Source organism: Drosophila obscura, unplaced genomic scaffold (genome assembly GCF_018151105.1).
Source record: "Drosophila obscura isolate BZ-5 IFL unplaced genomic scaffold, ASM1815110v1 contig_179, whole genome shotgun sequence".
NCBI lineage: Eukaryota > Metazoa > Arthropoda > Insecta > Diptera > Drosophilidae > Drosophila > Drosophila obscura.
Genome location: NW_024542766.1, coordinates 2,427,895 through 2,440,890, shown reverse-complemented (window position 1 = coordinate 2,440,890; position 12,996 = coordinate 2,427,895). Strand labels below are relative to the sequence as shown.

General features: G+C 37.0%; 1 protein-coding gene across 4 annotated transcripts in view; it reads right to left on the bottom strand.

The window, feature by feature from the left end:
* LOC111075416 (disintegrin and metalloproteinase domain-containing protein 10) overlaps window positions 1-12,645 on the bottom strand; it is a 112,079-nt gene extending 99,434 nt beyond the window's left edge. For all 4 annotated transcript variants that reach the window (XR_002607944.2, XR_002607945.2, XM_022368710.2 and 1 more), the window contains exons 1-2: window positions 12,275-12,645; window positions 1,259-1,291 (exon numbers count right to left, since the gene is read on the bottom strand). Coding sequence is in view for 2 of the 4 variants with exons in the window: in XM_022368710.2 (XP_022224402.2) it covers window positions 1,259-1,291; window positions 12,275-12,338 (97 nt within the window). In the remaining 2 variants the exon portion in view is untranslated. The remainder of the gene's footprint in view (window positions 1-1,258; window positions 1,292-12,274) is intronic.
* Window positions 12,646-12,996: the final 351 nt, after the last annotated feature.

Here is a 12,996-nt window from a genome sequence, read left to right as displayed (position 1 = left end):
CGCAGAACAGGGAAACAACACCCGTAAAAAAATGTGAACGGAAGGGATGGCGAGGCAGCATCTGCAGCTGGTCCAGGGACAGGGACCGGGACGTGGACGTGGACGAGGAACGCCTGCCCGGTTCGCTCGCACGAACCAAGTAAAAACTCATCAAACTATATTTTCAATAAATAATGACAGTCGATGGACCTTCGCCAGCCCCCGCCAACGCCCCCAAAAAGTGTGTGCGAGGGCTGCTCGAAATGGCGGCCATTTTGTTGGGACGCCTCCGACGCCCAAAAGGCCACACAACTTCATTGATTTTACGCCCTTTTTGGGGGAACCACAACCGCGACAAGCATAAAATTGAATCATAAAAAAGTCGAATATTAAAAGAAGAGAACGAGCACGAATATATTTAAAATATATATGCACATATGTGCCACGCCTCTCCTACTGTTGTATCCCTGCAACATTTGCACGAAGCGAAAAAACAAACACAAAATGGTACAGTTCTTTACGGTTTCGGTTTTTGTTGTTGTTGTTGTGTCCGTCAGAGTCAACTGACAAGTCAACAGCGATGCAACCTGCCTGGAAAAAGCGGAAAAGCGGGAAGCAGTAGAGACTTTCGAGTGGCTTTGCGGCCTAAACGAATTCTAGAGCTACGCTACTCGACGTCAGGTTCTCCTACATTTTTTCCTACCACTCGTACTACGCTTTTTTTTTTCTCTGTTTTTTTTTGTCGACTTTTCTCTTTGTCGGCACATATTATAAATTGCACTATGGGGAGCCCGTGCCAAAGTGCCGGCGTGTGAATGGGCAAAACAAAAAAAATAATAATAGCAAACTGCACATATTGGGGTTATGCGTCTCTCTGTCTATAAGGTGGAGTGGCCATAACGTTTAGCGGGAGCTAAGGCCAGCTGCTGATGTGGCTAGGTATTGTTGAAAGATATGGCATATATATTTATGGCATTTTTTCGAGTACAAGTCCCACTAGGATAGAGCTAGCGGTGAAGGAAAAGGGGAGGCAGACATGATCATTTTTATTGCTAAGCTACTCTGTAAGAGAGAGAAAGAGAGTGTGCACGGAAGAGTGTAGGTCTAGAAATGTACCAAAAAATTTAAAACTCAGGCTAAAAGCAGAAATCAAATTTTTGCAGACTAAAAAACTTTGCTTTGGATTAAATTTCGATTTGCTTAATTTATTATTTTATATTTCATATTTATAGGAATATTTTTCTTATATATATAACAAAATTAGTAACCATTCGCTTACCTCTTTTAACTCCAGAAATATCTTTTGCGTAACCTGAAAGTAATCCAAAAAAAAAAACATTTTTTAAAACTTGAGTTAATTTCATAAGTTTATTAATTATGCATGTTGCTCTGGTATTTTTTTTTAATACTTTTAGGTTAAATGTTGAGCTTACAAAAATATTCCAACAAAAAAGAAAATAAAAAAACCGAGAAGAACCCACTTATTCAGTTTGAGTTTTCGCTTTTGTTAGGAGTACACGCAAAAGTATTCAAATTAAAAACCACTTCAGTGGGCGGAGTGTGCAGGTTTTTGGTGGTGGAGTGCACAAGGGCATGGTGGAGGGGATGGGGAAAAACGTTTCCTTCCTGACAGGCCAAAAAGGCAGAAAGAAGAAAACTTGTGAAGGGTTCGGCGGTGCTCAGTGCTTTTCCTCAGACCTTTTTTTCATGACAAGCGGCAAAAGGGAAGGGAAGGGAAGGAAGCAACCAGAGCCCCAATCTCAACTGTCATTCTCAAACATTAAAATGTCGGGGAAAAAGAAGAAATCTCTCTCGCTCTCTCAGGTCAGACTTGCATTTATTTTACCTTTAAAAATGTGAGGTACGTAGGAATTTTTCATAATATTTTATAACATTTTTTCGAGTTGAAGTTTCACTAGAATAGCTGTGCTGCGCTCTCTTTGAGTACATGCCAGACAGGATAGTTTTTACTGCTAAGCTACTCTGTACAAGAGAAAGAGAGTGCCCGTGGCACGGGAGACAGCAAAGTTAAATTGTTTTCTTCATTTTGATTTGATTGCTATTCGATTTTGCAATCTAGTGGATAAGATAGTTCCAATTTATTGAGCGATAACGAATTTTCCGGTTCCCACACAATTTTGCGGTCAGAGTAAGCGAACGGGTGAAGAATCACATTATAAAGAAAGACACTAGATTTCTCATTGAGTGTGGCTGTAAAACTGAATCTAAGAGGAAGAAAAATAATTTCTTTCGTTATTTAACCATTTCTGAAATAACACCATTAAAATAATTTTAATAAATGCTCCTAAAATCGAGACCTAACAAACCCCACAGTGAAAATGCAATGAATGCAAAAGCTGAGGTTTAATTAAAATTCCCATGCACATTTAAGCACATTTTGTTTCCAATGTAATGCGTTTTCATGCACAAATAAATTCATTGCAAACATTTCGATTGACCAATTATCGTTGTTCGCATATTTTGGAATATTCCATTGATTTGGTTGCCTTTTGTTTTGTTGCCGTCCCGTATAATTAACGCTAAACATGCAAATATCCATCCAGACATTCGCCACAAAACTGCATAAAAAACACAATCAAACACGACAATGCCAATCACCAATCAAATTTCAATCATTTTATTATTCGAGGCAGGCAATAAATTACGAAAAACATTTTTTTATGAATGAAAATTCACATTTTACTGCAATGCTACTCTGTCAGAGAGTTTAAGCAAGGGTTTCGATGTAAATATTTAAATTTGATACCCATTATTATGTTATGTTTTTAATGCAATCTAAACACCTTCGATCGGATGTAAATAAATCAGCTATGACTTCAAATTTCCATTTTTTTCGCTCTGTGCCGTCAGTGTCTCTTTCTCCATTAAAAACTCCTTTGATCTTCACACACGCACAGACCCTTAAAGTGCCATAGGCTATAAAATCTTTAGTTGAAAAAAAAGAAAGAGAATATTTATACTCGTAAAAAACTAATTCATTTTTCTAGATTTTAATTCATTAGTTGAATATTTTTTTTGCAGCTTTCAGGCACTTGGAAGCCAGAGACAAAGGCGACTGTCTTTTGTCTCTCCCTTCAGTCGGGTGTCCAAAGCACTTTTTTTGTGTAGCTGTAGGCACTTTAACCCTCCCTCCGTCAGCCCAGGACCAGGACTCAGCCCTGCTGCACACAAACGCTGCAGCAAAATGTCAAAATGCCATGCAAAAAAGTTGCCATGGCATCTGTGGAAAGTATATAAGTATTTATGTACGTATCCTCATGTACATGGAAGCACTGGTATATAAGAATGAGATGGTGTGTCTCTGCCTCTGTGGGTTGCAGAGCACTAAATTACTAGTAAATCCTGCGTGTGCATCCCAGCCACCATTAATTTTAGTCGCTGTCCTTGAGTGAATGTCCCTAAGTAATTGAAACCGAGTCGTTTTTTAAAGGGAACTTTTAAACAGCTCAATAAAAATTAAAAAATTAAAAAAAGAAGGGGGGGGGGGGGTGGGGGGGGGGGGCCCCCACGACCCCGACCCGGGAAGGAAAAAAAAAAATTAGGGTTAAAATTTTTTTTAATTATAAAAAAAAAAAAAAAATTAAAATTTTAAATTTTTTTTTACATATGCTATTTACATCTAGGCGACCATGTAAAACTTTTGAATGAAGCAACTTTGATGAAAAAACTCTTTAGCAGTTATCATTTAAGTATTTTAATTAGCAATTCTATATTTTATCCGTGCAAGTTATGTAGGAGTATATTTAGATTTCTCAGCTATTCAATGGGCACTCCAGAGCATAAGAGATGAGTAAAGGGAGTACGGAAAGTTACTTAGCAAATTATGGAAAGAAAGACAAATTAAATGCAAGAATTCTGTAATTTCTTGATGATTTCTTTGGGTAAAAAAATGAAATATTTTATTAAAATTTAAATATTTAACCTGTCCTTTCTTTTATGCAATTATTAAAAAATAGCAACAATAAAATGCAACAATAAATGCGATCTATTCCATCGACCAACAACGCCTCAAAGAAATCCTTGCCAAAGGCCATTTCGCAATGTGAGGAGTTTTTCCCAGCGACTGTCGCCCTTGCCCGCGATTGTTCATCCGCGATTAGATATCCAGTACGCAGATCTATTGTTAATGTTACCCTGACCGAAGACCCAAGCAATTTGCATGTGTAACGAGGCTGCAGACGATGATTATAATGACGCTCATGATGATGATGATGAACTCCACGCACTTTTTGCAGGAAATGTCAGTCAGATCGTTACACTTTCATTTTATTTTCTATGTGAATGGCGTGGGCGCTCCCTTTTTCACTGTGTGGCACATGCATAAATCACATTTAAATGAACTGAAGCATGCAGACATATAAAGCAAGCCCTAACCCCTTCCACCCCCATCCCCATATCGTGTATGTACTTTATGGCTTTTGTTCTGTAATCGTTTTGACCAAAAAAAAATTAAAAATAAAAATGAATTAATATATTTTCTGATGCCTACAATTTGGTTTCACATTTCCTTCGACTATTTAATTCGATTTTTCGCCTTTTTGTATTATTTTATTTCGTTTTAATCGGAGTTTCCACATAGCCGTTGGACAAATGAAACCCCGCGTACGCATACGCATACGTAACCGAATCCGATTTTCGGCGGATTTACATTTAACATTTATTTGTCTGACTGTCGATTCCGAAATAATATAAAACAATGAGAATATATAATGACTGGAAAGTCTTTGCTGTTGCAGTAGATTAGGGCTCTTGATTAATCGTTGGCGCTATCAATATATTGATTTTTTTGCTATATGCGGTTCTTTCACTTTTTCCGTATTTAAGCTGCATTTTCCAATAATTTTTGCGTCTCAAAGCGTTTCAAATTGGATTCCCAAAAAGTAAAGCATGTAGAAATGATTTTTCTCATAAATAAGTATCGATACGTAGCGATAAGTTCCGAAAAATATCAATGAAATCAGTAGATGTAATCACTGGATGATTTGTACACAATTAAAGATTGTATAGTATGTAAAATATTCATAAAGATGACTCAGTTTCCATAATTTCCATTAATAAGCAACAAAACCCAAATTCTGGCTAAATTTCTAACCGATTAAACCAAATGTTCCAGGCAATTAAACCCAGACGAAATGGAGACGATTGATGGACTAAAATTTCATTCTTATTAAATTTAGCAAAGCCTCCGAACATTTTGACCAACTTGTAAATAATTGTTCCTTTGTTCCTCTCGAATGTCTGTCGTCCGAATAGTTTGTGTGTTGTGTGTTATGAAATGTGAGTCCGCTCTGCGAGTCTCATGTGTCGCTGCACGCTGGCGGGCGACTTAAATGCTTGGGGCACAACGGTCACACATGTTCCTCCCAGGGCCCATCGAAAGCCAGAGAAATTACGAGGTCGAGAACTGGATTTTCTACCCTCTAACAGTAGCAGCAGCCAGCTGGTGGATGGTGACTGGGCAATGCGCTGGATGGGGGGGTTTTTGTGGTCTCAAATATCCCATTTTATATCCAGAGAGAAGGCCAAGAGGGAAGGCAATTAGTGAAAGATATACAGGAAATATGGGAATGAAGGGTTGTTCTATCAAGAATATGATTTGAAATGGCATACCCAAAAATATTTCATTAAGCAATCATGTGAAATCTACAAGGGTCTCTCTCTCTGGCCGTATGTGCTGCAGCCAGAAAGCCTTTGCTACCTCCATAGAACTTCACACATCCAATTTTAATATTCCATTTAATTTTATTTTATTTGACTTCTGTTGGTAAAAATAAATTTGATATTTGTTGGCATAGCAAGAAAAGGTAAATTACAAAAAATAAAAAAAAGTAATTCCAGAAATCGCTTTCAACTTTTATTTGCATTCGCCAATGGTTGCCACGGGTGCAGGGCATGGAATCCTCTTTTTGGATGCATAAATCAACAGATATTTCGTGCATGTTTTTTTAGCAGCAAAATAAATATCAAAGCCATTAAGCGAATTAAAAAGAATCGGCTTTAGTACCAGGTAGTACTCATATTTATGGTGCACAAAAATGTATCTATGGGAACGACATTTTGATGATGGAAAATATAAACCATATAGAATAATTTTGTGGAACTCGTTTTGCGGGTAAAAACATTACCCTGCTGCATATACAAATACCACACAACACACACACAGGACACACAACTCTTTTTTGGCCACAAAAGTTTTTTCCTTTATTGGCAGCATTCTGCACGCGCGCGTATTTCGTGTCTAGAAAAAGGCAGATGCCACAGGGAGCACAGAAAGCAGAGATATGTACATAGATAGACAGGGATTCCAGATACAGCTACAGATACAGATACAGACGGGAACATAATGAGCAGCATTAAAACTAATGAAAATCAACTTTGTCGGGGGGAGGAAGCGCTCGAAAGGGATGGATGCTCTTGGATGGTGCCCCAAAGAGCCGTGCAGCATAAAAATGTCGACTTCTGTGGCAAAGCGTAGACACAATAAAAATAAAAGCAAATGCCGCCCCATCATCGAACCCCAAAGCAAGCCCTGCCCCCCCCCAGAAGCAACAATAAGAAAATTGCGAGACAGACAAAGTGGAAAAACGCATAAAGGCAGAAGACAGAAGAAGAACGGCGGAGTGGAATGGGAAAGCCGAATACTTGGATGCCCTGACAAATGCATGAAATAAAAAATATATGAAATAAATCTTTTGAAAAATCAATAAAATAAAAATAAAATAAAAATATAAAAATAAATATAAAAAACTAATAAATAAAATACATATCAAAATTAATAAAAAAACATTTTTTTTAAATATATTTATAGCACTTCTTGAGAAAAAAAAAATCGTCCACATCTAAAACATATAATAAATATTCAGGCAAAATACATCTCATGGATGCAACAAAAATTACCCGTCGTTATTACCATGACAAACAATGACAAAGTTTGAAAACAGTCCCAAAAATTTTCAAACTCCTGAGTAAATATTATTTGGCAGCAGTTTTTCCTTAAATGGAAAAATTCCACAATATATTTATTAATGGCTCTTTCGGGGCGAAAAGCACCTTTCAGGATTTACGTAAATGTTTCTGCGCATCTGTATATGTAACCATAGTATCTACATATATAAATACACACCCACACATACATATATGCACATAATTTGGTGCCCTTTCGAGCCAAAATAAATGTGAGTCTGCACTTGAATGTAAATGTGAAATGCGAATGCGACTGCGAAAAGCGAATGCCGACATGAAAATGTGCTTTGACTGCCTGCCCGGCCCGACCCAGCCCACGTCTGGTTCTTCTCTCGGGTGTTCTCTCCCTTTTCTGTTTTTCCTCCGTTTTTTTTCCTTTTATTTCCGCTGGCGCGTATCTTGTATCTGTAGCCTGCGTCTGTGCATAATGTATCTGCGTCTTGGCGCTCGTGTTTGTTTATGCTTCCCAAAAAAAAAAAGGAGAAAAGAAAAGTTTTTATGCCTTTGTCTGGCGGTCGTCTCGTTGTTTATGTACGAGTATCCCCTGTAGCCCTTGCTATATCCACTGTATCTCTGTGGCTTACCGCACAACTTTAATAATTTAATTAAATTCCACGCCCCCTTCGCGAGGGTCGTGGGCCAGGAGTCCCGCTTTGATTGTTATGTAGGCCATTTGGCATAATGAGGCAGCATAATTCTCGCATAAAATCCAATTCAAGCGCATTTTTAGTTAGCCCACTTCGTGGCTTTCTGATTGAATTACGGCCGCCGACACACTCATACGAGTAAGTATATGGAAAGCTCCACTCAAAGATGCTCGAAAAACGTAGAAAGTATCCAGCTAAGAGCTCTCACTTTTTGTACTCCTTCAGATCTATTCTTTTTCAACCAAAAACAATTATTTTACGGCAAGAGAGAAATTATGATTTGCCAAAAAAGAAAACGGATATATTTCTACTAATTTTTATTTGTGAGATCCCAGCAATACTTAGCTCAAAAGACGAAATTTAAAGCTTTTTCTGCTATACATTTATGTTTCATTTCAAATTTTATTTACATTGTTTTAATTGCTTTTTATTTGCAAGTTATTTCTATATTTATTTATGTATTTTATTTCCATTTTTTTATAATATTTTATTTCCATTTTCTTATTATATTTTATTTCCATTTTTTTATTGTATTTATATCCATTTTTGTATTTTTTATTTTATTGCATTTTATTTCCAATTATTTTTTATAGTTTTTCCGTAGCATTTTATTTCCATTTTCTACCTTACGAACGCTTTCGCTCTCATTCTCTTTATTAGAATTCTTTGACTGAAAGCAAATTCATTAATTTGTTGTCTAAAATGCGTCATCTATGCGTTCCCGAATCGTTTGTGTTATTTGTGGATAACCTTTACGCCCCCAGAAAATTAGATGTTCCACTCCATACATTCAAAATGAAATGGGGGATTCCAGGGGGATAGACGCTGTAACCCATAATCCATCTATCTGCCCACCTGCCACTCGCAGCAGCAGCAGCAGCGGCAGCTCCATCCACTGTCGGAATGAGAGTCAAGAGTCAGTGTCACGCCCTCTTATTAAAGCTACTCATCAATTTGAAGTGCCCCATCCACACGCTTGACTCCTGATTCAGCCGCAGCTTAAGGGATTTATCCGATACGTGTATATACATACATATATGGAATGCATATATATTTTTTACTGTGTATATTTTGTGTGTGTTGTGTGTGTGTGTGTGTGGTTTTGGCTCTCGACAAACAATAAATGTCAGAAGCACATTCATGGCGAGTGTAACACATTTCGCAGTGGGAGATACATTTGTAACTGGCAGATACGACCACAGATACAGGACACAAAGCAGTCTATCCATCATCTGAATGGCTGAAACCGATGTACATAAGCTATGGAATTTGTGGGTCATCTCTTTGACATTTCGCGACCATTTTCATTGTTGGAAATTCGTCCCATTCAAATCCATTGAGATTAAATATGATTTTTATCTGCTTTCATGAAAAGTTAATGTTATCGTTAATTAACAAAAAGAAATACAGAGGCATTCTTACGATATTGCCTCATTTATTGTAAGGATTCCCTTTTATTTTCGTACACAGATGACAGGGGGAGAAATTGGATATGAATGCCAATGCAACTTAAATATTAGGAATAAATTATGCTTCTGTAAAATACCCCTCTGTTCGGCTAAATCACACTCGGCCACATTCGTCGAATGATGCAGATGTCGTTGATTCGCTGTACTCGCACAAATGTCCCATAAACGAGTAGATGCATTCGTTTCGTTTGATAACAACACACAGAAAAATGAGGGTATAAAAACGATGGTAGGGTATGGGATCGTAATGTGGAGATCATGAGCTTCATTTTCTGCCACTTTCATTGGCCATCGGCACACGAACTTCATGCTGACATCTCTGGCTAGAAGGCTGCTTCATTATTTGCTGTTGCGTTTCAGTCGGATTCGCACTTGGCACGTACCGCAAATAAAGCAAAATAAAAAGAACATAAAACAAAATTGCATAAATGCCCCACTATGGATAGTGGGCCCCCTTCAATCCTCCACATTCCCCTACGTATATATGTATGTGATTTATGACAAATTTTGCTCGGGAGCAGAACGAAATTTTACTTGAGAAAAATGTCAGTGCAGCGCTTATCAATAATACGAGAGCGCCAGAAATAGCTCTGACGCAAGAAGTGAATTATCGGGCGGACTTGGGAGGTCAGAATAATTGGAGAACATGTGTGACATGCGACTATTTGGGTCGATCGGCGATCGGATTCATGGACGCAGTATTATGTATTTTGAAAAGAAAAGTCTAGTCGAGGAAACCCATGAAAAAAATGAAGTAAAAATGGGCCAATCTTTGTTGCAAAAGTATCTATATCTTTACTTTTAGTTGTAGGTCATTATTCGTATCTGCTTTTCTTTCTTTGTTGTCCCACCCGTCAGTATCTGTTTCCCTATATTTATGTATATCTTTATCGTATCTGTATCTCCATCTGGTTATTATATCTCTATCTGTAACTTAATCATTATTTGTAGCTCTAAATATATCTGTGTCTCTACATTTTTTTCGTAGCTGTAGAGATAGATATTAATTTAAAAATATATCTACATATTTATCTACATCTTAATTCGTATCTTAACTTTATTTCCCATCCATAGATATCTGCACCCTTATCTTTATTCGTTGCTCTTAATGTATCTTTATCTTTATTCATATCTGTAAGTGTATCTGTATCTTTTATTTGTAGCTCAAAACTGTTGCTCTAAAGAGCACTGTTTTTTTTTCCTCATGTATTTGTTGCGCTTCCGTTTGTGGCTTTGAGGGCGACGATAATGGCACAAAAGGCAAGACAGAGAGAGAGAGAGAGGCAGAGAGAGGAGGAAGAGCGAGAGCGAGAGCTAGGAGGGAGTCACTTTTCATTCCGATTGTATCTGTTGCACATACAGATACATTCTGCATGATTTATAAGGCTCTTTTTATATGAGTACATTTTGTTCCCCCCAGACAAAACATTTAATGCCAAGACATTGACCTTTTTTCTTTTTGTTTTCTTTGCTTTTGCTTGCGCTTTGAAATACTAAAAACAAACACACAAAAACTTGTCGCAATTTTTTCTCTCTCTATGGCCGCTCTCTCCCTGGTTCTCGTTCTCTTTCTTGCGTATGTTCTGTTCGTTCTTTGTTGTCAGATTAGCCGGCCAGTGGCCAAGTGGATAAACCAGTTTTCGTTTCCTCGTTTTGGCCTCTGCTTCTTGGCTCGACTTTTGCTAATTAGCTAAGAGCTGCTGGCTGCTGCTGGCTGCTGCTGTTGGCCCGGCTAAGAGGCCCTACCCTGCCCTGCCCTTGCCTTGTATTTCGTAATGTTGAACCTACGAGTACAAGCCATCTTTTAGGCAACAAACAAATTAGTTAATGTAACTTTTGAATTGGCAAAAATATATAGTTATTATTTCAACATTTTTTACTTTTGCATACTAAATAAAAATATACAATAAATTAAATAATTACGTGTTTATTGTGTAACTTTTTTGTTGTCTCCTTCAACCCATAATTTAACCTAATAAAAATTTATCGGGAGATTGCGAGTAGGAAAATACGAGAGAAGCTATGAAAATGTGTGAAAATTGTATGGTAGGCATTCTAGCGAATGAAATAAATTTTAGTTTCACTGTTTTTCCAGTTCTTTGGGATTCTACAATTCTACTAATTCTCAATCTAAGACTAGACAATATAAGACACAAAAAAAAAAAATTAATTAAAATTGAATTTCTTTCATTTATATTCAAACTTTTTACCAGCAATAAATTTCACCATAAAAATGGATGATTCCATTCGGTTTCCTCGACATTTCTATGACTCACTCCTCGGTTGGGTTTCTCTCTCTCTGTTTCTCACATTTTCAGAGTTAAACAATGATTTTGCTTTGTTGAATGCTCATTTCATGGAGCAGTTCACTCGTGTATAAAAGATACATGGGATACACATACACGCATATTTAGGTATATGTTGTTAATAGAGACCGGTTGTTAGGGGGGCGGCGGGAGGCCTTGACACCTGCCGGTAAGCAGCGAATCAACAAGCGAACAAGCCACATAGAAACGAAGCCAATCTCTAGCTGGAACGAAAGAGTTGCTTGCAGATTTTCCACTGCCGAAAGAGCATGATATGGGGGAGGGGAAAACAATTTCCAAAGCAGGATACTAAAATGATAAGGGTTACAAAAGATTGTGGCAGACACCACAACGCCATTTTCACCCTCCCCCAAGGAGTGCGTAATTATTTTTCCTACGCTTTAATTGTTGGGGTTTTAATGTTGGGGTGAAAATGTTAACTTTGTTTATCCGCCTGATTGGGCATTTGTTTCAATGTTATTTTTTGTGTTTATGCGTCTTCCATTATGGTTAATCTTCTCGTATAATTATTAACTTTATTCACTAAGTGTTGGATATTTGTGGGTCAAGTGCGGAATGGAAACGGCATTGTATTTCGTTGGAATTGCATGATTACTAATGATTATTTTGTGAAATCTAAAGCTCAATGTTACATTTGTAAATCTCAGCATTAAAGAATTCATCTAATTTTTTATTCTAACTTTATTTCTTATTTAATTTAAGGAGATCCTCACTAAGAACCACCTAAAAGCCTACCACCTACACATTTCTTACTAGAATTTAAAATTTTATAATCACAAATTTTAAGATTCATTTTTTTTAGATGGAAAATTTATTTAAAATTAATATTATTTAATTATTTATTATACATATTCTTAGCGGCACTTACCATTTACGATGATGATGAAAATGATCGACACGAATGCAATGTTGAAAGCACATTTTGAGGACATTATATGCAGCGACTGGGATCCAATGTGGTTGCAGGGGGAATCAACAGATTCTCTTTTTGTTGTTTTTGTTGTTGTTGTTGGTGGTGGTTAGAGCGGGGATTTTCACGTAACTCTTGTGGCAGTATGCTCTATTTTTGGGACTGGGGGGCACCTTTTGTGGGGCTCTGCGGCTGGCTGGCTTAATGGGGGATTTTTCGCGGCCCTGCCATTAACCAGTTTTAGCACTCACACATCGACACGCACGGATCGGGGCACCAAGTATTTTATTCTTATATTTTTTGTTTCACTTTTATTTCTTTGTATTTTTTATTTTTATTTTAAAACAAATAAAAACCGAAAACTAAAATTAAACACTTTTTAGCTTATTTTTAATGATTATTTATTTAAATGTATTTATTATGTTTTGGGATTTACTACTACTGCTGCTGTAAAGAGAGTGGAAACACAGAGGGGGGTATTTTTTTTAGTGGATTTACACAATTTTTTTTGTTTTTTAGCAGCTGTTTTTTTTTCTTGATTTTTTTTGTATTTATTAATCAATTTTTAATTTAGTTGGAGGCAAAACAAAAATGAATGCTTGCAAATAAACAAACACAAAATCAAAACACACACAAAGAAACAGCTTGTATTGGACTCTCACTCGCACTCATGCTGAAGG